Consider the following 24,595-nt stretch of genomic DNA (forward strand, 5'->3'; position numbering starts at 1 on the left):
TCAAGACTCGCATGAATAAATCTCTGTAATGTTAGACAATCAAGCTAAAAGCTGTGGTTCTCACATAGGCTAACATAGGCTGCGGTAGCAAGGTGTATTTCAGACTACATTAAGCTCACTGTCCCTTAATCAGGCAGGTCTTAAATATGCGGCATTAATAATGAAGAGCTGCGAGTGACTCTATTCAGATGAAATGGAGCAACCTCCACAGGGACCACAGTGCTGCACTCTATGTGATCTGCCGAGTAGACAGTGAGCCATGTCTCATCACTCAGTGACATGTTTACACTCTCTTTCCATCGTACCCTGAATTGCACTTGGAAAAGCAGCAATTTGATGGCACACATTGAGGAAAAAAAATCAAAGGGTGGGTTGAATGGGAAGATTAAATCTTGCGAATATAACACTGGTGAAGACAAGTGCACATTTACCCTGGAGAGCAGCTGCTGGCCGTTCTTCAGCCATGTGTGAATAGGTTTAGGTTTGCCGTTGGCGCGACACTCCCAGTTCAAATTCTCTTCTATGGCCAGGGCTGTGTCCTTCATGGTCTGAATCCACTGAGGCTTGGCTGAAGGAACACAAACACAAGGCCTAGTAGATATTTGGATGGGGCAAAAATGTGCCACTGCATTGAAAACAGGTCAAATGAGAGCCTGCTCATTTTGAGCATACGCATCCTGCAATTTGTGTTAGCTCTGGCCGAGTTATGCGTTTAATTGAAAAGACAATATACCTGATACAGAGACTGGTTTTGGAACCAATAAAAGCTACTCGGTATGTAATGTATTTCAGTATGTTGTGACTCAGCAAGTTTGTATGACTTAAGACTTGCTCAAGCAATGATGAGTTGAGTTGACAATTGACGAGTTTAATTTTTGCCACAGTCGCTTGGGACTTGCTTGAATCTTGAACGGGTAACACTTACAGTACAGACTCCCGGCTCTGCTATAAAGCATGGTTCCAAAACACAACCGTAAATTTATATAGCTCTCTTGTACAAGGTGAAAGGTTGACAGTCAATATGAAATTAAAAAGTGGTATACCAAAGAAAGTCAGGAGACCTGTGGCTGTATTCTTGCCCATCTTGTTCTCAACCACACACTCATATCCTCCTGTATCTTCCTGTTGGAAGCTGGGTATCTCCAGCACTGCGTTGGCGTACTTCATTTTGACTTTACTGGGGAATGGAACGCCATTGGCCCTCTTCCAAGTGATCTCTGGGACAGGACTGCAAGGAGACAACACAAACTCTCATTTAAGTTCCTCTGAAAGTTTGAGAGTGTTTAATAGCAATGCACTAAAGTGCTTGACGGAGCCGAAAGGGATGGGGCAGAAGCTGTCAACAAAATAAATCTGATTTACATCACAAGTTTTCAGACCTGTCAAGGTTGAAAATGCTACCTTTTAAGAAATCTAATTGCCACCGTAACTTTTCTTTATCCACTAGTTTCTCATCCAATGGCAAAGGATTGAAAACAAGCGTTGAGGAATCCAGCTTACTTCCCGAGAGCGAAACACTCCAGCGTAACTGTTGATCCTTTTGCGGCGGGTACATTGTCTGGGAAATTAACTTCTATTTTTGGCTCATATTCACCCATCACTCCTATGAAGAGGAAAGCACAAGATCTCATGCTTTCATTATTCAGGACTTACAAGTAATATGGTTTGAATTATAGGCCGTAAAAGCAAAAAGCACATGAATGACCACATTGTAGAAAATCATTTGAAAGCATTCACAACAATGTCGTGTGGAATAATTCAAATCTGGTCTTGAGTGAAAAAGAGTTTGACTGCTAGACAGTGTGTCTATTTTAAACTTGTGACTGAATTGAAGACATGTACTGTGCAATGAGTGGAAAGTAACTGGTCGAGCCACTGGAACACTCAATGTAATGGTCCAGTGATGTATGGGTTATGTTTAATTCATCTCAAAGCCCATCTTTAGTCACTACTTTTGTGAACGTGCACCAAAAGGAAACCACGCTTGAAAATTTACCAAGCAGTAAAGTGAGGAACCAGGAACCAGTTGCCGCCCATTGTTTTCCTGCTCTAAATGGGACAAGCAACTATTTATTTAAAGGCATACGAGTGCTTGGTGATTTATCAAAGGGCCAAACAACTGCAGAAACACGAAACGTTCTGACTACTGAAAGGAGGTGCAATGAATAACACCGTGCCACATCAAAACCAGAACACGATGTTATTTCTTACCATCTGTCCTGAGGATGAGCGATGTAGGCGAGCTATGAACTTTGCCCTTGGTGATGCTGTTCATCACCACACACGTGTAGTTGCCCACGTCAGATGGCTCAACCTTGGCAATGTAAAGGTTTCCTGTCTGCTGAGAGACGAAGCGGCGATTGTCTTGCTGGACAAAGTATGGGTACTCGTTAAAGACCCATGCATATGTAAGATCTGTGACGGGAGGGGATTGATTGGTCATGATGCAACTTTTCGGGTGAGCTCATTTTATCTGATGATTTGCTTTTAACCTCCTGAGGAAGTGGGCGTTCCACAAAGCAACACCACTCCTTGTCCCTCTCGAACGGATACGGCGCTTCTGGTGTGGACTTTGAAATGATCCAAGTCTGTGGTGGAAGAGAAGACAAAAGGGACTTGATGACATGATCTGACATACAGACTGAGTGTGAGTGGAACAGAGACAGGGTAAAAGCTTTGAGCAGCACACCGACACAAATCCATTAGAAAGGATTGTTGGGGGAATTACACTTCAGCCACGCCTGAGCAACACAAAGAGGAAGAGTGACACAGATAGACACACTAAAGACTTCACTCCAACTGAAAACTTAAACTGCCTTCCTGAAATTGTAACCAAGAGCTACTGCCATCCTTTACAATAATAGTACAATGCTATATCATAGGAATTTATACTACATGTCATCCTATACTAACCCATGGCATACACTAAAACAATAAAATATACCATGCTGTCTTGTATATAGTTTTATACGACACAATCATTTCCTGTAGCATGTCATGCAATATGATAATATATCATACCATACCGCAGGCCTACTAGACAGCACCATCACAATGAACCATCTTATGCCATTTTATAAGGCATGTTTTATGTTGCATTGCAAATCGTGTTAGAATTTACTTATTCTGATTTTGGAGGTTTCCCACTTTCAAATTTAAAAGCTTTTACTGTGACGGTTCTATGCTTCCATGTTTCTAGTTTATTCATTAAGTATGCAGATTTCTATTCAGTTCTCACTGTCTTTTGTCACCCTGTGATTAAAATAAAATTTTCAGGCATGTTGGAAGTCTAAAGTTTGAAATAACCATGAAGAAAATCTGCTACTTCATTTTCATCCTAACTTTTTTTACACAGGCTAAAAATATGTAGACTGTAGTAGGTGTGCAAATATGTCTGGTTTGGTGTCCAATGAGAGGGACATTCATTTCAAATAATTTGTTTTAGTAAAACATTACTTCTGAAGTCTGTGAACCTCACATGGAAGTTAAACAGTTTCTACAGTTTGCTTTGTATAATCCTTGACGCTCGCCGCAGTGGATTAATGGTAGCAACACCGTATGTTTGCATTGAAAAACAGTTAAGGCTCTCTTCATTGGCTCCAATAGTGAATTTAAAGAAGTTGTAAAGGCCAATATTATTTCTGCAAAAAGGATCAAACCATTTACATCTATTTGTCATCTTTTCAACAAATCAGACCAAAACTCAGCAGCAGATGTGTTAAAAGCTTGCTGATTGGAACCAATGGTGCATGGCTATATAGCTCGAAGCGTAGGTGATCTGCATGAGAAGAGTCCTTAATGAGTGGTGGAAATCCTTTTTTCTAACACTGTCATTGTCACACATCCGCATGGTGTGAAAAATAGGATTATACCATATATTTGGTAAAACATGCTATTCGCTAAACCATGTAACTGTTTTCCAAAAGAAATGGTCTGCTTGGTGCTTTACTTTGTCCCAGACTATCATCCAATATCATAACACACCTGGAATTCAGTAAACAAGTCATTGGGGTTGTTTCCTAGTCATGAAGTTTAAAGTGATGAGTCAGAGGTCTTCACACTCAAGCCCCCTCACACACTTTTAACATTTAATGCAGCTTCACACTAAAGCAGTGGCAGTCTGATAAATATTGCAAATAACTGCTGCGTGCACCTCTGCATTATTTGCTGACTGAGTGCGATGTCCACGCCACCGCTGAGTGACGAGTGACACAAAGTGACAGGGAGTGACTTACAGGCAAACTTGAGATGTGCTCTCCTGCTGAGGATTGCTCCTGCAGTGTTGTAGGCCATACACTGGTAGACGCCTACATCCCCGTAGCGGTCCAGGCTGCTTATAATGAGGTTGCCCCCTGACAGACGCCGCCGTCGATCCAGGCTCAGATTTATGAAAGTCCCATTCAGCGACCATCTGTGGGGGCAAAGACACAATCCGTCCCTGGCAAAATGCACCATCCAACCTTCCTTCCTACAACCAGGCAAGATGCTATCATAAACGTTGAGTACGAAAGACGTCATTTAAATTCTGAATAACAGTGAATATGTGAAACGAAAGGTCGAGGTATTCTCATAAATTCTACAAGCACAGTTTCAATGCTTCTTTTTAAGCAAACATCTAATAAATATGACAACAGAAGAGACATGTTTTGAGCTTTTTTGCATTTTTTTTATCTGCACATTTATTATTTTTGTAAATGGTCTAGACAAGGGGTCACCAACTATATTTGTCATAGGGCCAGAATTCTACCGGATAGTCACCTTGGGAGCCGGACTATCGAATAAAAATTAAACAAAAATCAAATTTTGGCACAACATTATCATTTGTTCATTTTTTTTAAATATATTTTTTTCAATTCATTACAAAACCGAAGTCATTTCTAGCCTTTATGAATCATGTTCCTATCCTCATACTTATGGAATACTGTTGCGGGCTGGATTGGATGATTATGTGGGCTGGATCCGCCAGTTGATGATCCTAGTTCTAGACCACTTCAGGAGTATTGGGGCCGCGATTAAAAAAAAAAAAGGCAGTTCTGAAATTAAGAGAAAAGCCAAATTTGTATTGATTTTCTATCACGCTTATCCTTACTAAAGTGAGTTGGGAACAGTTGATTTGGGGCGTTAGGTACATCCCGAACTGCTCAACAGCCAATCACGGGGCACATACATATAGACGGTCGTTCACACTTCCATTCTATGGATAATTTAGAGTCTTCCAACCTTCGAGGAAAAAAAAAACACACGCACAAGGAGAACATTCAAATCCCCCAAGCATATAGGTAAACGTCTGATACCAACAGCAAGGTACTCTATGTTAATGTCATAGAGAATTTCATTTTATTTAACATTAGAACTTCATTCTTTTCAGATTTATTGCCATAGTCATATTGTTTTGCTGAACTGGAAGATTGGATAAGGGTTGCCATAAGAATTGATGGGCATCCATATTCCCCAAATACCTTCTATAATAGTAAAACGATTTTGCTAAAGCATTAAAAAATGCTCCAGGCTTCCCCACTTTTGCTGTGAAATAGGATTTATTCCACAGTAGACTGAGCAACCGCACTCTCGTTGGTGTCTGCAGGAATACCTGGTAAAAGGGAACAAAGGCATGGTCAAAAATTTAAAGAAATTATATGAATAATACCACCATTGCTCAGAGGTGTCCCAACTGGTCAAGCAATATTACAAGTATGAAAATAAGTTGTTCAGCGCAATATCCCCTTTCCTAAAATGATCCCGAGTCCCTCAAGAAGACCACTTCCCTTGAGGAGTCTTCTTTGTGCCCCGCAAAATGTCTGAATAGTCCGCCTTGATAGCACCTTTAGGGACCATTGATAAAGGTGACCCGGGTTACCATGGCAACTTCAGAGACATTATTCTCAGTATTACAGAGATATTATCTGTATTACAAATCGGCACCACCTATTGATTTTAAAGTCAGAATAAAACACATTGTTTACTACTTACTACTTCGTGTTAATCCAAGTCCATTCAATAGAGATATTTCTCAATTAGGCCAAAGATTTGCAACTCTTGTTAATTCATGTAAAAACATAGCACACATGTTTTATTTACAGAGTAGGCATACGGTTTTAGTCCCTTTCTATCAATTTTAATCCAGTGTCTTTCAACTATCATGGCCTGCTGAGGCAGCAATCTCTGTTTCCCAATAGGGACCATTAATATTTAATCCTAGCGTATCATACACAAAGCTGTCCTCTGCTTTTTAATGGGGAGCAGAACATTAACTTTTTAAAAGGCATACCAGATATTATCATCAATATCAACCCCAATATTTTTTTCTACCACATTAGATTTACAAAAAGCAATACTATTCCACCTTTGAACTCTCATCATGACCAGAAAAAATGGCAACTGTGGTATGACCATACACAAATAGCCTTTGCACTACTTTTAATCGTCCATGCCATCTCTTTCATACAGAGCAGTAAAGTAAAAACTATAATACAACAGATGCGAAATGAGCTACTGGGAGCATTTTAACTGATTTGAACTAGAAAAATGTTAATTTAGTGATTTCCTTGCAAAATAATATTAAAAAAATATCTCTACTACTATGGCCCTGCATCTTCTGTCTTTTATGCTATTCAAAAACAAATTGTGGATAAGTTCAAGGACAGAGCATATTCACGAATGTTCCCTCGGTAAAATAAAAAAAAAACTTTCCTTTGCCACATTACTCGTTTCTGTCACCTTTAAATGGACGAGAAAGATGTGGAGGCAAATCTTCCAAAAGCTTTCTGGTATAACCTTGAATCATTCCTTTATTCTTGGGAAAAAAATGCAAACCACTGAATGCCAATGGGTTCTCACTGTCAAGGCTGTCGCATGTTGTTGTGCTTTTAGATTAACTTTAGGACCCCAGACCCCAAATGGTGTGAGGGGATGAAGGCAGAGCCAACTAGCTCATTAGGCAGCAGAGGCAGATGCTAAAGCCCCCCCCACACACACACACATACACAAAAAAAATAACATTCAATATTATTATATGAAAACTAGTTCTTCTAATATAAACTCCAGCATCGATTTGCATGTTAATAGTAACGGAACAAAGCATTATTTGTCCTGTGTTAGTAATTTAGAACAGTGTATTGTAAAGATCATAACTTGTTTCATAGAAATTGACCTTAAAATATTATGCTTAGCAGCCAATAATTCATTTTAAATTTCTGTCGCTGGGCAGCATGGAGGGGCGTGGAACTTTATGGATCATTTGTAGAGATTAAACCCTCTCAGGCGGTGCACATTGCCTAAAATCTACATTTTTATTAGTTTTAGGCCAAAGTGCCTATTCATCAAAAGTGTGTCATCGGTTTTATTCCCCAAAATGATCGGCTACCTGTATGGTTGTTAGACACCGTAATATTGTGCACATTTTGAACTTAAATACTTCACTTGAATATGAGGACATGAAAATAATTTTTACTAAATCAATGTTTCAATTGTAGACAGAAGACTGAATAACATCTTCACAGTGCTTAAGTGATTTATACCGTTGTGTGTCAAATTCAGGGTCATCTTGAGATCAGTTTCATTCCTTTATAATAATGAACCGATCTTGGATGACTTTTAGACCTAGTACACAGACGCTTTTTTGTACAAGTTGTTTTTCCCCCAAGAGAGGATTGCTGCTGCAGTTTTCCTATTGTGTAAATTTCATCTTGCCGCTTGAGTGACAGGACTATCAGATAGAAAGAGATAGGAAAAAAAAGGAAAGCTGTGCGACAGAGCAATAGGAGCCCATTTACACTTCAAGAGAAGAAGTGGAGAGGTGCTGAGGGCATGCAGAATCCTGCACAGCCAGCTTGACAAGACACTACGACGAAACGTGCTCCATTCACCTTTAATCACTACATGGAGATACCTGGTCTTGGGCACACGGTGAGAAATAATGAGCCTACATAATGCGCTCCACTATCATTCAGCTCAGAATTCAACGCACAGTGCAGGTGTCTATCATAGTCGAGCGCAGTGGTTATCAAGTATTTTGCAACCAGGGATCCTCCTACTGGGGAGAATTTTTTTCCTAGGAAATATATAGTTCATTACACAAATTTATCACTACAATGTCTATGCCTTAATGCTATAGGAATTTAAAAGTCATCTATTTTTGAGCAGAAATGTATTACATTCATGACACATTCATTCATACATTCAAACGCATCTACCTATCAATCTATGCAGCCATCCGTTTGTCCGACCGCCTGCCCAGCTCTCCCAACCAATCCACCCATCCATTCGTCCGTCCATCCACCCATCCCTCCGTGTCTTGGACGAACTGAAGCCTATCCCAGCTGACTTCAGGCGAAAGGGACACTTGACTGATCACCAGGCAGTCACACGGCACATTCATCGAAGTAGACAACCATTCACAGAGTCACCGAGTGGGGTCTGAACCCACACTTCCAGCATCACAGTCAGATAAATGTACCTACTGTACTGTAAATCAACCTGATGGTGACTCTGCACAAGGGACACCAACTGTATAAAATAGAACATATATTAAACATAGAGTAGTGGTTGAATTGCAAAATTAATGTCCTGCCTAAAAGTGTTGCTGCGTGCTCCGGCTTGTCCCATCAGGTGTTGTTAGAGTGAATCCCTTCATGATACAACCCATTGATTTTCCTTCTTGTCTTTCATGGAACTGGCAATAGCTGGGTATTGGGTACTGTCTAAAGAGATGTTTTCTTGTTGTTGTTTTGTAAAAATTCTTGGTGTGTGTGTCTGAACTAATAACTCTATTTGATCATTTTAAAGATTTTTTGTATACTTTTTTTATCTTATGATATCTATGGTGGCCAGGATTGAAACACAATATTGGGATATAAAAGTCCAAAAATAAATTCCATCAGTGGTATAAAGTTAAAAGAAAAACAGAAAAGCTTATTTAATAACAATTACATGGAGCACAATGAGAGAAGACTCAGGAAAGTCTTCTTTCAGTCTAGAATAATTACATTCCTATGTGACATATCTCAACATTGAATCTGTGGTTTGAGTTTATCTTGTAAATTATTCCTGGGTGCACAGAGCACAAATTAAGTTCTGGGCGCGCTCGGCCGAGTGTAGATGAACTGCTTCCATGATGTGTTGCGATAGCGCTTTGAGAGACGAAGCATTCAACTCGAGCCTCTTGTGGCACTGACAGCTCGGAGTGCTCTGCAAATGAAAATGCTCTAATCCTGTTTTCAACAGGACACTGACTTAAATGACATAGTTAGGCGCAATGTAGACAAAATAGAAAGGATAGAATATACTTCTACCTGTACTGAGGTGGTGGGGTACTCTTGGCGTCACAAGTTAGAATAGCCTCTTCCTCAATCGAGTCCATTGGAATAAACAGATCACCTGGCTCCATCCTCCATCTTGGACCATGGTACAACCCACTGTCTAGACAATCTGTGAGAAACAGTGAGACTGATTGATTAATTAAGGTAGCGCTGCTGCAGGGTATGTTTTTTTTTTTTAATTAGTAAATATGTGAGACCATTGGCGTGTGTGTGTGTGTGGGGGGGGGGGGGGTGGGGGGGAGTGTGTGTTTGTGTGCGTGCATGCGTGCGTGTGTGTAAAACAAAATAATGTTAAAATTATGAGCCTATTTATGTAAATGTGAAATCTCAAATTGTGCAGTAGCCTTCAAAGGTCGAAAAGCTTTGAGTTCGTATTGACTGTGAGTTATGAGTAATAGAATCAGCATTTCAACTGTAACATTAAATACTGTGAGCAGAGTTTGAGATGAATAACATTTGGAATCTTCATGACCAAAAGAGTTCTTTCATTAAATAAATGGTATAGTCTAAATCATGTACCATAATGAAACGTGTCTAATGGAATTGAGCTTTGAAGAGGTGCAAAGTCTGGCTATGTGGCTGTATTCAAACTCGACCTTTAAGCATTTCTGTTTTGTTGTAGTACAATACAAATTGCAAATTGCTCTATGATTAACATTGTGACTGGTGGCTGAGCATCCCTGAGGTTCAAATGCTAGATTTGCTCCCTGATGATAAATATTCATGAAGTCGCTATTTAAAAGCATCATTGATTTTGTGTTAATACACAATCAGACTGGCAACAAAATTCAATATTAAAAATCCAGTCGCTCTATCAAAATATGTACCTTGAGAAAGACAATAGTTGTTTGTATTTGGTTTTGTACTGCATCATACTGAAAGATGATTCTGATGCTTATTTGGCTTTAGTGGTCGGGCAAAATATAGTAAACTGTAAGGGAACGGACAGTACAGCCAAGTGCGTAGCGACGGACTTTATTGGAGAAGGGGATGATGGGAACAGCGGGCGCTGGAGCGGCGATCGGGCTGGAGAGGACAAACGATTCTGCGGGGGTTCCAAGTAGTCAAGCGAGTCCGTAGCTTCGGGACTGATGAGCAGGGCAGCATCAAGGGGCAGACTGACACTCAGGTCTGCGCTGGCGGCGCTGATATAGTGCTGTCCATGAGCCCGTGGCAGGTGACGGCGATTCCATTGACAGGGGGGCGTGGTCCTGTCGCCGGTGGCACCAGCACGTGACAGAACCCCCCCCACAAGGGACGGCTCCCGACGTCCCCAGGAACCAAAAACAAAACAAAAAAAACAAAAAAGGAAGGCAATTCCCCGGGCGACCAGGTGGGGGGGTCAGCACACCGCCGAAACGTCCGACACCTCGCCAGACGCAGGATCGACGGACGCGGGAGCAGAAGACCCCGGTACCGGCGGGCAAGACCTCCCCTCGTCCCTCCTCGGGCACCCGCGCCGAGGACCCGGTTGGTCCGGATGGCAGCGATGGAACTCCGTGATGAGCGAACGGTCGAGTATCCAGCGGCTCGGAACCCAGGAGCGGTGCGCGTCGTCATAACCCTCCCAGTCCACGAGGTATTGGAGACCACGACCGCGCCGCCGCGATCGGAGCAGGGAGCGGACAGCGTAAGCCGGGCCCCCCTCAACGAGCTGGGGCGGCGGCGGCGGAACGGGCGCCGGCGCCAACGCGCTCTCATGGATGGGCCGCACACGGGACACGTGGAACGTGGGGTGAACCTTCATGGACTCTGGAAGGAGAAGACGGACTGCGGCCGGGCCAATCACCTTCTGAATAGGGAACGGTCCAACAAAGCGGGGCGCCAGTTTGCGGGATCCTGCTCGCAGCGGCAAATCCCGCGTCGAGAGCCACACACGCTGCCCCACTCTGTACTCCGGAGCCGGTGTCCGGTGCTTGTTCGCCTGGCGGGCGTAGCCTGAAACAGAGCGGAGAAGAGTGACCCGGGCCCTCGCCCAGGCGCGATGACAACGGCGGACACAAGCCTGGGCCGACGGGCACGCCGCACCACGCTCCTGGTGGGCGAACAAGGGTGGCTGGTACCCGAAGACGCAGTGGAAAGGCGAAAGTCCAGTAGCCGAGCTGGGGAGGGAATTGTGAGCGTACTCTACCCAGGGAAGCTGTTGGACCCACCCGCGCTGGTCCCCGGCGGCCATGCATCGGAGAGACCTGCCCAGTTCCTGGTTCAGGCGCTCCGCTTGACCGTTGGACTGAGGGTGAAACCCCGAGGAGAGGCTGGCCGTGGCGCCGAGGAGTCGGCAGAACTCCGTCCAGAAGGAGGAAGCGAATTGAGGTCCTCGGTCTGACACGATATCTTGTGGGAGACCGTGGTGGCGAAACACCTCCCGCACCATGATGGACGCCGTCTGCTTCGCAGATGGGAGCTTAGGCAGAGGGATGAAATGCGTCATTTTGCTAAAACGGTCCACCACCGTGAGGACCACCGTGTTTCCCTCAGAGGGGGGGAGGCCCGTGACAAAGTCGATCGACAGGTGAGACCAGGGACGCTGGGGGACCGGCAAGGGTTGAAGCAGCCCGGCCGGAGGACGAGTAGACGTCTTGTAGCGGTTACAAATTGAGCAGGCTTTGACGTAATCGCTGGTGTCCACTTGCCAGGTGGGCCACCAGAAACGCTGTGCCACCACGTACCTCGTGCGTGCCGCGCCGGGATGACAGGCCAGGCGTGAGTCGTGCGCCCATTGCAGCACGGACGACCGCAGACCTTCAGGGACGAACAGGCGACCCTCCGGGCAGTTGCTGGGGCCGGGTTGATCGCGTGATGCGGCTTCCACTTGGCGTTCGATCTCCCATGTAAGAGCCGCCACCCGAACTGAGCTCGGGAGGATAGTGGGAGGCGGACCCTGTCCCTCCTCCCCCCCAGGAAACAAACGCGACAGGGCGTCCGCCTTCGCGTTACGGGAACCCGGTCTATAGGAAAGAGAGAACTCAAACCGGTCAAAGAACAGAGCCCACCGTGCTTGTCTTGCGTTCAGCCTCTTGGCCGATCGCAGATACTCCAAGTTGCGGTGGTCGGTCCAGACGATGAACGGAGTGGTGGCGCCCTCCAGCCAATGCCGCCACTCCTCCAAGGCCAACTTGACGGCGAGGAGCTCCCGATTCCCGATGTCATAGTTTCGTTCCGAGGCCGACAGACGGCGAGAAAAGAAGGCGCACGGGTGGAGGCGATCGTCTTGGCGGCTACGTTGAGACAGCACCGCCCCGACACCCACGTTCGAGGCGTCCACCTCTACCACGAACTGTCTGTCGGGATCGGGAACCCTGAGGATGGGAGCGGATGTGAACCTCCTCTTAAGCTCCTGAAATGCCCGTTCTGCCCGTTCCGTCCATTTGTACGGGGAGGCGGGGCTGGTAAGGGAGGTGAGGGGCGCGGCCACTGTGCTGTATCCACGGATAAAACGGCGATAAAAGTTCGCGAACCCTAAGAACTGTTGCAGTCGCTTGCGTGTTTCGGGAACAGGCCATGACGTGACCGCTTGCACCTTCCCAGGGTCCATCTCGATGGATCCCTCACGCACCACATAGCCGAGGAATTTGACAGAGGAGGCGTGGAACTCGCACTTCTCCGCCTTCACGTAGAGCGAATTCTCAAGGAGACGGCGCAGCACCGCCCGTACATGCTTGATGTGCTCAGGGAGCGAGCGAGAGAAAATGAGGATGTCGTCTAAATAAACGAACACAAATTTGTCCAGCATGTCTCGTAGCACGTCATTAATCAGTGACTGGAAAACCGCTGGGGCGTTGGTGAGCCCAAACGGAACCACCAAGTACTCGTAGTGTCCGCTCGGGGTGTTGAAAGCCGTCTTCCACTCGTCTCCCTCCCGGATGCGGATCAGGTGGTAGGCGTTGCGAAGATCCAGCTTGGTGAAAATGGTGGCTCCCTGAAGGCTCTCGAAGGCGGAAGACAGAAGAGGCAGAGGGTATCGGTTCTTCACAGTGATCTCGTTTAGTCCCCGGTAGTCGATACACGGGCGTAGCGTGCCCTCCTTCTTCTTCACGAAGAAGAACCCCGCTCCCGCAGGTGAAGAGGACGGTCGTATGATACCGGCTGCCAGGGACTCCCGGATGTATTCCTCCATAGCCCGGCGCTCAGGAGCGGACAGGGAGTAGACGCGTCCTTTGGGAGGGAAGGTGCCGGGTAACAGCTCGATAGCGCAGTCGTAGGACCGGTGTGGAGGAAGAGAAGTGGCCCTGGCTTTACTAAAAACCTCCTTGAGCTCGTGATAAAACGCTGGGACATTGGGGATGTCGGGACTGTACCTCGGCGGGGTTCTGCTGAGTGGGCTGGTGGCCGCCTTCAGGCACGCCTGATGGCAGCGTTCGCTCCACTGCCGAACAACCCCCACCTCCCAGTCCAGCACCGGGTTGTGCTGCCGCAACCAAGGGTGCCCCAGTATGAGCTGCTGTCCTGGGAGGGAGAGAAGAAAAAACTGGATGGTCTCGTGGTGATTGCCCGAGAGCAGTAACTTAATTGGTTCCGTCACGAAAGCCACCTCGCCGGGGACGCAGCCACCGACAGTCTCTGGAGGGCTTGGGCCATCTCCTGCTGCTGTAGCTGTTGCTGTTGACCAACCTTGATCAGGTGCCGGATGTCGGCAGACAGGCTGCTGACGGCGGTCTCGGCTCGCTCCAGTCGACTCAATGCCGTCTCGTCGTTCGCTGGCTGCATAGCGTTGGTCAGTCTGCACTGTAAGGGAACGGACAGTACAGCCAAGTGCGTAGCGACGGACTTTATTGGAGAAGGGGATGATGGGAACAGCGGGCGCTGGAGCGGCGATCGGGCTGGAGAGGACAAACGATTCTGCGGGGGTTCCAAGTAGTCAAGCGAGTCCGTAGCTTCGGGACTGATGAGCAGGGCAGCATCAAGGGGCAGACTGACACTCAGGTCTGCGCTGGCGGCGCTGATATAGTGCTGTCCATGAGCCCGTGGCAGGTGACGGCGATTCCATTGACAGGGGGGCGTGGTCCTGTCGCCGGTGGCACCAGCACGTGACAGTAAACAGCATATGTAAAATATATTTCCTACGTATAGTCCTTTATGAGGGTTCCTGATCTTCTGGTCCTTGAGTATAGCCTTACTGCATGTTTTCTAGGGGTGGGATTGCTTTTGAAAACCGTCAAAACCATTCAGTTCAACAGTTTTGGCTCGATTTGTCTGCGTTCTGTTCGGTGCATTCGGAGCAATAAGACAAGATAGCTTACTAGATAGATACAGTAGATGACGACATGTGCATCATACGGCAGAAAAACGTATTTCAGCAGGGTGCGTCCTCCCTCCAATATCTCCCTGCCTCTCATCATTGTACATCCATCGCTACAGTTTATATCACTAATGCAAGATCGCTGGTACACAAAACGGTCAATTTGGAATTACAAGTTGGTAAAAATTGCTATGTTGTTGACTGAGGTGTACTGATTACCACGGAAACTTGTTTAACCCGAGAAGATGTGACGCTAGCATGCAGCTATCAACAGGTACTAGAAATAATACAGATATTATAATATATGTAATGTATACTAATATATAGTAATATATAAAATAATATAATATATAAACAATACATATTTTCTGTCCTTATGAGACTCTAGTCACTAGACATGCACATACACTAGAGTCTAGTGTATGTGCATCATTCTAAACTAATTAAATAACGAGTGCTTTTATTTAGGAGAGTATTAGACGAGTATTTTTATTACTTTAACCCAGTGGTTCTTAACCTGGGTTCGATCGAACCCTAGGGGTTCGGTGAGATGGTCTCAGGGGTTCAACAGGGTTCCACTGAGGAGGTCCGAACAAACCTGATTTATTGTGTAAATTCTAATTTACCAGCATGTAATTTGTTGTGAGTTCATGCATTGTGTTGGTTTTGTTCTTTGAACAAGGTGATGTTCATGCATGGCTCATTTTGTGCACCAGTAAAATAAATATATGTCTGGAATTTAACATAAAAAAAAAAGAAATCACTAACGAGGCGTTCGGTGAATGCACATATGGAACTGGTGGGGTTCGGTACGTCCAACAAGGTTAAGAACCACTGCTTTAACCTAACAATACTAAACGTAACATTACCTTTCCACTGGCCTTGTACTGCCAGAGAGAGAAATTACGCACACTGCTGCTTGCATAGCATAGTTTACTTGCTATTCTCACTCAGACAGTATATTTTATGTTATGCCACAATAATAAGAAGCTATCTGGTAGATAGAAAACCTCAAACAATGCATATTACTCATAATGTAAAATGTCTGTCACTGCATGCAATAACTATTTGAAAATAACTGAAATCATAGTAATAAATGTAAAGAATATATACTCGCCGTTTGGTATTGATGCAATACCGATAGTCACATTAGTATCCATTGTATCGTCACTTGGATCGATCTGCACAGACTTATTGTTCACTGTGGCTTTTTCATAATTCAAATTTTATTTCACCACCCTTAGAAAATACCTCCGGCTTTTTCATAATTCAAATTTTATTTCACCACCCTTAGAAAATACCATAACAGGGTATAGCCCTCCTCAGCGCAGACCTCGACCACTTCTCATGCTGGACTTACACTGAGCTCTAAAATAGACTATTTCACCGTAAAAATTGTTGTTGAGTGGTGAAGAACAGCAACTATTCACTACGCTAAAACAGTCATTAACATGCACAAGAAGTAGTAGTTGTATTGCTCTATATGTTGAGCAGAAGAAATATTATAGTCATTTCTCAATATGTTGAGCTACTGCACAATGGTAAATGTCTGCTCATCAGCTAAATGGAATGAAGAGGAGTATGAAGAGCAGTGGGTGTTTGTGAGTACATGTTCATATAATGGACTTTTTCCCCAGTTAAACCACAGTCAGCCCATCCTCTCCAACAATGACATGATTTCCATCTCCTCAGTGAGCATCCTGCACCTGTAAATGTCTAAATGGGAGAGAATCATTGCACCTATAAAAAAAAATACAAGTGCAGCTTACCTGCCAAACACTCGATGATCGATAACAGTAGAATCTGTTTCCATGGCAACGTCATCTTTGGCAACCAAGGGCAAAGGACACTTTCATCCAATAAGCTTTGAAATGGCACTTGTGATCCTGGCGAGACAGCGTTTGACCTGTTTCAAAAAGATAATTTTCCCTTAAAATGCCAAACTCAGCAACCAATCATTTTTATGTGATGCTTGCAGTTTCATGTGTTGTCATAACCTAATCTGGAAGCGCAGAGAATGACAAAATGAAATGGAACTTCAAATTTGAGGAGCGATGCATCACATTGCAGTTTCTGTCTCAGTTGTGTTCATGTTGCACCAAGAGGTGTCTCATAGGGAGATACCGCAGGTATATGGGACCTTAGGTAATGTTAGACTATTAGGGGAACAATCCACAACACAGCTCATCCGTCACTCGGACGGGTTCACTTTCTGGCAGCCTGAGGAGACTTGGCCCTTACAATGGGGTGCTATCCAATCAATTAGATCTACCTGCAGTGGCAGAATGCGTCTTCTCCACATTCTGCTGCGGACCCGGACGTCCCCATGTGGAAGCCATTTCACCTGGGTCGGTAATCAAGGACAAGTGTCTGTCTGCTTGGAGCATGTGTTTGCAAATTACCATGCACTTGCTTATGGCAGGAGGGGAGTGGGGGCAGATGGAGTGAGTAATGATGCAATTACAAAATGTCAAACACACACAACAAAAAATCCTCAACACTGTATTAAGGTGAGTGAGTGGGGTGTACACGCAGACATGACATTCTGTTTTTGCACATTGGCGACTGCATTGGGGTACCCGCCAGCTTTGCCAGTATGTATTTTATATTCTATGGACAGCAATGATTTTATTGAGAAATTAATATGTGCAAGTAAAACATTGTAAATATTATAGTAATGCCTCTAGAGTCTTTCCCTGTCTGAGTTCCCTGTTCCTAATCCAGGAGTGTAGTGCCAATAGCATGATTCAGACAGCCTTAGAGGGCATGGCTGGCATATGGCAACATTTTCATAAGCTTATGAACTCTGCCTTGCGGGAAGAGGCCAAATTAATGTGAATGTGGTGCCAAATTCATGATGCATTAGAATTGCCTGTGTGATTTAAAGTAGTGCCTTTAAAAGAGTGGTTCGCAACCCCTGAGCCAACAAGTGTGTTGTGAAACATCATCAGGTGTGCAGCTGGAAATGATCCACGCTCACTTGACTGGTCAGAAATGTAGTATGTATTTTTACAACAAATGATGTAACTTTGTTTATCTATTAATATCAGTGGCATATTGTGACAGGTAGAAAAATGAAATTGTTTTCCACTAAATGGCAGAAGATACAATTAACCTGTGTATCCACCTGTTCCTGTCAAGATTGCGTGTATCGAAGCATGATTCAACACCTGGAAATTATGTCAGTAACGCTGAAGCGGTTCAGATTTAACACCCGAAATTGAAACTAACCCCACTTTGAAAACCTTCTCTTGTTTGTAAACCTATACTGAAACCCTAACCCTAATTTGAAACTCTACTTTGAATGCTTAAACCCAGTTTGAAACCCTAAATTGAAACTCTCTTTTAAAACCCTACTTTGGAACCCAATTTTTTTTAATCTATGCTCCAATGCAGATCTGATAAACAAGTAGACACGATTTTTTTAGTCATATTTTTTTTTTTTCAATTGCATAAAGCAGGGTTAGGCAACTCCTGCTGTCCTGCCTGTTTGAAAAGTTTCCCTCCTCCATGACAGCTGATTCAAGTGATCAGGATCATTATCGGGCTTCCACAACGATTGCTGATGAGCTGATCATTTGAATCAGGTATCTTGGAGGAGGGGAACATCGTAGACAGCGGCTCCCAGGGACCGGAGTTGCCTACCCCTGGCGTAAGTGTGCACCTACATAGAGACACACTGGCACACATGCATAGAATGAATTAAAGTCTTCGGGAGGGGTTCATGATGTATTAAGGCCCACAGACCGATATCAACACCAATCTACTAAAATGTCAAGGAACACACACATGCTCACTCGCGCATACACACACACACGCCCAACAACAACGTGCCTCCACACATGCACTCACTCTCCATTTAGAAGACATAAGCTGTGATGTGTGGCTCATTTGTGGTCTAATCCCGAGAGCGCCTGGTTCACAGCACTACTTGTTGAGGGTCTAATTGTTTGTCAGCTGTCTTGGATGTCAAGTCAGACACGTGGAGTCTCAGCCAGGATTTTATTCACCACCTTTCATGTTCGCTATGGCCTTTTTTTTTTTTTTTTTTTTTACCCTCCCCTTTCCTAGTCGGCCAAATTGGATTTTTATGCTTCTTTCCTTCCTGCAAAGACTCCTGCACTCCGTAACTCAGTGATGGGAGCACAATGTACGGCACCTAGAGACTGAGGAGTGATGTGTGGAAGGCACGTCGGGTAATGCACTCCCTGCCTACTTTGCATACGTACACTTGGAGTGGGGGTTTGTATGCACAAATACCACGTGTGGATTTCAACCTCAGCTATCAACTTGGAGGAGCCTTAGCAGGAGCAGACTCGTGATTCACATGTCACATGTGTACCATTGCCAATGCTTACCACACACCACGCACATTCTCAGCTTGCACTGAATAATGGTGCTAACGATGATGGTGGTGTGAAAGCTTCACTGGATGAATCAGTCTCCAAGGAGTCTATACGGTCCTTCCAGTCTTTAAATGACATTAAAAGAGAAGATGGTGACATTCACCACCTCCATCACACTCCACCAGCATCCAAGTAGGGTGATGCTTGAACAAACAGCGCAGCTGGAAGAGTGGGAGTCTACTTAGTTTGAAGGCCTAAAGCTGCATTCATCACAGCTATTTCAGCTGACATGGTGGCATGCCAGTATGCAATTACCTAGTGAATAAGTGTGTGTGTGTGTTTGTGTGTGTGTTTACCAAATGCATTTCTGAATGCAAAACTGCAAAACTACAGCTCGAGAAATTAGGTGTGTGTGTGTGTGTGTTTTATTTGCCCACCTCCCCACAGGATAAAGAATATATAATCTGCAAGAACTGTTAAAATGTAACAGCCACCTTGTTTGCTATCAGGGTGAACTAGACACAGGTGATAATAAAGGCAAACTAAGTCAGCGGACAATCATTACTGCTGAGATGTTCCCCTTTGGGTAGCCAAGGCCGAATTTATTTGCAAGTTTTGCCCTTACAACATAGTCAAAAAGGACTAGCTCCTATAATGCCTATTCAATGAGCGACTTCCAAGCGGATTCGGGAAGGGGAGAGTGACGATATCTCACAGAAAATAAAAAAAATTGCCCCAAATAGTAATTGTAGAAGACTTATAAAGCGCTTTATCTAATTCATTAATCGCTGAAAACGTTTTAAAAAGCTAGATATTCATTTATTTATAAACGTATTAACCGGACCCATTGCTGCCATTTTATTCTAGCTGGAGAATTGTTGTGGGGATAATTTGTTTCTAAAAAGTAGAATTTCACATTGCATTGTGGCCAACGGTAGAATGTGGATCAGTTATTGCACACATTTGGTGATGCAAAATAGTGATAAACGATCAAACAATGGATATTAGCGTGCATGCTTCTTCTCGGGAGCTAAATGTACAACAGCTAGTGTTTTGGCTCAGTTCATTGTAACTCATTCTTTTGCAATTTTGATGCGGATTGGGTTGTTACAAACCTCAGACATGCAGCTATGGTACAAGCCACGTCATTTTATAATCGGGGTTTAACAAAGAGACCATTGAAACACTGACTATTCAATACCGCAGTAAAAGCTCTATGTAGTGATATCTATGTTGGCGGCCAACGGGATTTCTTTGTAGCAAGTAGATTTTAACCCCAACTGCCATTTCCCTCACAAGCTGGTCTGTCAACTCACGCTAACAACAAAACGGCAGTAACAGTGATGTCACACCACTTCATCCAAGTTTGCAAATTCTAAATACATTGATTATTAATGTGCCAAATGAACAAGTGAATGAATTACATCTCATTTGTGCGCAACAATTATGCACACACATTCACACATCAGCCTCCATTCCATAACAAGTCTTGAATTTCCAGCAGTTTTCAAGAGTGCCATCATAATTTATTACTCATTCGATAGTCTGCTCATCAAATTAGCGGTGTGCTTTTTTTTAATAAGCATCTTTATAGGTGTCCCATTTGATTTGCAAAGAGTGGGTAATTTTCTGACCTGATGTTCGCAGCAGATATTTAAACTTGGTCTTCCTTTATTAATTGGACCCCATTTTTATTGATATTGCAATTTTGAGAAATCTTTGAGCTTGGATATACTGTAGCATTTTAGAATGAGAATGTACACTTGATTTTAGAAAGGCAGCTGCTAAGTGGGTCTCATCTTTGTGTAGAACATAAAACTGTGTTCTCTCGTAAGCCCCATCAATACAGAGTACTGTTTCCCCAACTTGCGCCTTTTTTTAATCTGCTTCTTTGTACAAGCAGCAAAAGTAATTAAATATTAACTACTAATATCAAATAAATGGAAAATTAGAGTGTGTATAAAAAGTATCTGAAAATATTTTAATGGAGACGTAAAGAGCTACAAAAACAGGCACTTGCCAATTACGAACCTCCCCGGCCCAGATGGTGAGGTATTGCACAATCTGAGGTGAGGTGAAGCTGCTTGCTGCCACACTTTGCATCTCAACCATGTAATTGAAGATGAACTATGCAAATTTAGCAATATTGACAATGAAATCATGGACATGATTAGATTCAGAAATATAAAGCAAAGAACAAAATTAAAATGAAAAGGAATTTGAGTCATCCATAATTTGTTTACTGCCTCCTCTGAATGACGGGGTTAAACTTATTATGGAGTACTTCTGTCAGCTTCAATCAAAATTGCATATTATCTTTGTAAAGGCAGACTTGTAGATATCCAACACTTGCATTGCATCTCATTAGATTTTAGAGGAAGAGGTGCTTCATTGTACCGAGCATAAAATCATTTGTAATGCAATCCACTGAGACCGAGTTGGGCGTGAAATGTGTTGCTGTTGGGTTCCTGCCACGCATTTGACAGAGTGATCACAAGTGAGGCTGCAGTCAGTGTAGCATCACACCAGGTATCGGCACCCCTGTAGCTTCAACAACTGTGACTATTTTAACATCATACATCACTATCTAACCAAAAATAAAATAATAGCAATAAATGCACATTAAAACATGTATGGTATAAAACATGACCTTCTCAAGCAAAAATAAGGTGAAGCCTATGTGGAGGAATTGGCTGCATTTATGTGGGCATGTCACAATATTCTAGTCTATAATAAACTATTCTATACTATATTATGATGCAATACGTGTGAGTATGACTAGACTGAGACAAATCGACAAAGTAGACGAGAGCTGGTGTGACTTATTAGGTGCAATAAATATTAAAAGACATGCCACACTAAATAATTTAGCGTACATGCACGTTTATTATAGCCATGCGCGCTCACAGATTTTACTGTTTTCTCTCTCTCTCTCTCTCTCTGCGCGCGTGTGCGTGTGTGTGCGTGTCTTACCGTTTATCTTTGAGTGTCTTGAGACCAACAGCGAGCAGATTCAGCTCTCAGGGAATGGGCGACACATGTATCCTCCATGGAAAGCCTTTTAGGAATATTTCGGTCACAATGGCAAGGTCGTTCATACAGGTGAAATTGAGTCGAGATGACACGCACTTCATAGCTACTGCTCCCGCCTCTTCCTCTACTCCTCATCACATACACACACAAAAATGAACACCCCCCCAAAATAAAAAGGAAAACAGCACACACACACAGGAAAAGGCACAGCTCACATGCACGCACTACACCCACGTTGCTTGTGGCGCTGCATCACATTGAAATGATTCCACGGTCTCCAATCCAACGCGCGCAGCTTTCAAATCGGGCTTGGACCAGAAAAAAAAAAAAAAAAAAGACCAAAATGGGGAGGGGTAATCTTGCAGAAGTGATTTATTATGTGCATCAAGCCGGCTCCCACTGCAAAAAGGAGGAGGAAGAGCAGTAGGAAACGAAGGAAGGAGAAGTGGGCAGCACAGCAGCGGCGAGGCAATCGAGCTGCAGCAGCAGCAGCAGCAGCATGGACGTACGTGCACCCACTTAAAGGTGCTGGTGGGAAAGGCACCTGGCAGGGAATTGCGCCTCCCGGCGCCACATCACATCATTACCACCAATCTCTGGCTACGTTTACACAGGCGCATTTATTCGAGTTTAAAGCCTGATCGGAATGAAAACGTGTCATGTACACACCTCATTCTGAATATTCTGATTGGATCAAGCCCATTGCAATCAAGATTTTATTCAGAATGAGAGGGGTGGTTCATATCGATTGATAATCCTATAGGTGCACATGACAATAAAACACACTTATATCAGAACCAAACACCTTTACCGTGCAGGAGTCAATTGTCAGGTGTGTTGGGGAGCGGCATCTGTCTGTGTTGGAATGCCCAAACTGATGAAAAGTGGTCTGCCAAAATCCCACACACAGTAGTAAACTAGAATTGCCCCTGCCCGAAAATAAATTTGCGCAAGTTTTTGCACCAGATGCACCAAAATAGGACCGTCTAGGTTAATAAAGAGGAAACTCTTTTGTGAGCCACGGGAGGTTTTTGGAATAGTGGAATTTATCAAACACAGACAAACTAAAATGCATAAAGAGGTCAAAATAATCATAAAATTTAGGTTTGTTTTTTTTACTCAAAAGGATTGCAGAAACCAATTTACCAAATTCTCCAATAAATAAAATCCACTTTGCTCCTGAGGAAATTTCTTACAGGCTACATTATAGTCATCTATGACCATTTTGCTTGTTACAGTCTGAATTTCTTTATTATTCGCTCCCTCTTTACTCAAAACAAGCTTTCATTTCACACAGTCAATGTGACATCAAATGTGAATTTATGAGATGTGAGTAGCCACCAGATATAATGTGGGATGTCAGACAGCGCCACCGGGACCTGAGCATACAGTACATGGACTGGCAATCCAATATAATGAGCTGGAAGTGACTAAAAACACAAAAGCGTCAGTGGGTGATAAAATTACTCAATAAGTGAGTGTGCGTACATGCGCGCGCCGAGTTTGTGTGCAAGCAGAGCGTGTTCTGAATAGGAGGGGGCGAGGGAAATTTAGTTTCTGTTTAGAGGAGATTGAAGAGGACCTGTTCTATTCTTCCATGTATGACCATCTGGATGTGGTGAAAATTTATCAAACAATGCACAGGATTTTAAAAACTAGGAACTCTCCCTCAATGCTGTTGATGTTGGTAATAATGGTATTTTAATAGGCTTTTTTTGTGGGGAATTCAGACAAACGAGCGTAAGAAGCACACTATAGGCTAAGCCTTAATTTCGCCCTATTTCCCTCATCTCACAAATGTTGAGCCTCAACTAGAAATACACCTCCATAACTCTTAACCTAACCAAATGAGAGGATTTGGATGATTTTGCCTTTCCTAAAATCAAAACTTTGAATATCCAAGAGGTATTCATTTACCTATATGTTTATTATTGTGATTGTAGTTTTCAGCGGTGTAGAATTGCACTGTACCCGCTCCACTATAATGAACATCATACCGCAATTAATTTGCAGCTTAATGTCCACATGAATGGGGGAAAAAAGAAAGTGCTGCACCTTAAATTAACTTTTTTTTTTTTTTTTTTTAGGACAAGTAGAGCCAAGATATGGGTGGAATCACATGGGCTCTATTGTCGTGCCCCAGCGCAAGTCCAGTGTAAAGCACAATATAATTGTGCGCATGCATGAGACTTACTTTCTTTTGGTATTTTCGCAGACAAACTCGGTGAACAAAAAGAGCAGACTTGCTTTCTGGCCTGTCACGCCTTAGCCCCAGCTGTTCCACTAAGTGTCGGTTGTCTTGGTTTCTGTCTGTGTGCTCGCCCCTCCCTTCCTGTGTGCCCATGATGAGTTTGATTATTCCCACCTGCCTCGTGTTACCTGTCGTGTATATAAGTCCTGTCTGCCCCTCACTCCCTGTCGGATCATTGTTGTGTGTTTATGTCATGATGTCTTTTTGGTTCCTGTTCCTGTCATTGGTAATGTCACCCTGTCTTTTTGTTTCATGTCTTTTTGGTCAGTCTCGTTGTTAGGTTTTGTTAAGTCATGTCAGTTGCCGAGTGTGTTAGTTTGCGTTCTTCAATAAACCCTGGTCCAAGCTGCACTTGGTCGTCCTGCTCCATTTCCACTCCGATCGTGACATGGCCAATTGAAACGGCTCC

The 24,595-nt window shown here is 43.8% G+C and overlaps 1 protein-coding gene and 1 long non-coding RNA gene across 3 annotated transcripts in view; one reads left to right on the forward strand and one right to left on the reverse strand.

Annotated features, from left to right (window-relative positions):
• Nucleotides 1–22,414, reverse strand: part of cntn3a.2 (contactin 3a, tandem duplicate 2) — a 55,845-nt gene extending 33,431 nt beyond the window's left edge. Inside the window, exons 1-9 of one of the 2 annotated variants that reach the window (XM_049752963.2) lie at nucleotides 21,876–22,414; nucleotides 16,326–16,462; nucleotides 9,291–9,426; nucleotides 4,236–4,411; nucleotides 2,493–2,588; nucleotides 2,212–2,415; nucleotides 1,501–1,603; nucleotides 1,062–1,228; nucleotides 432–568 (exon numbers count right to left, since the gene is read on the reverse strand). In XM_049752963.2, the coding sequence (XP_049608920.1) occupies nucleotides 432–568; nucleotides 1,062–1,228; nucleotides 1,501–1,603; nucleotides 2,212–2,415; nucleotides 2,493–2,588; nucleotides 4,236–4,411; nucleotides 9,291–9,426; nucleotides 16,326–16,380 (1,074 nt within the window). In that variant the 5' untranslated portion in view covers nucleotides 16,381–16,462; nucleotides 21,876–22,414. Of the gene's footprint in view, nucleotides 1–431; nucleotides 569–1,043; nucleotides 1,229–1,500; nucleotides 1,604–2,211; nucleotides 2,416–2,492; nucleotides 2,589–4,235; nucleotides 4,412–9,290; nucleotides 9,427–16,325; nucleotides 16,463–21,875 lie in introns of both variants that reach the window. The other variant, XM_049752962.2, reaches the window with a different exon arrangement.
• LOC125988134 (uncharacterized) lies at nucleotides 2,315–3,174 on the forward strand. The gene is made up of 2 exons (XR_007488229.1): nucleotides 2,315–2,408; nucleotides 2,501–3,174. It is a non-coding gene; the product is annotated as an uncharacterized lncRNA (long non-coding RNA).
• Nucleotides 22,415–24,595: the final 2,181 nt, after the last annotated feature.

This window comes from Syngnathus scovelli, chromosome 2 (assembly GCF_024217435.2).
Source record: "Syngnathus scovelli strain Florida chromosome 2, RoL_Ssco_1.2, whole genome shotgun sequence".
NCBI lineage: Eukaryota > Metazoa > Chordata > Actinopteri > Syngnathiformes > Syngnathidae > Syngnathus > Syngnathus scovelli.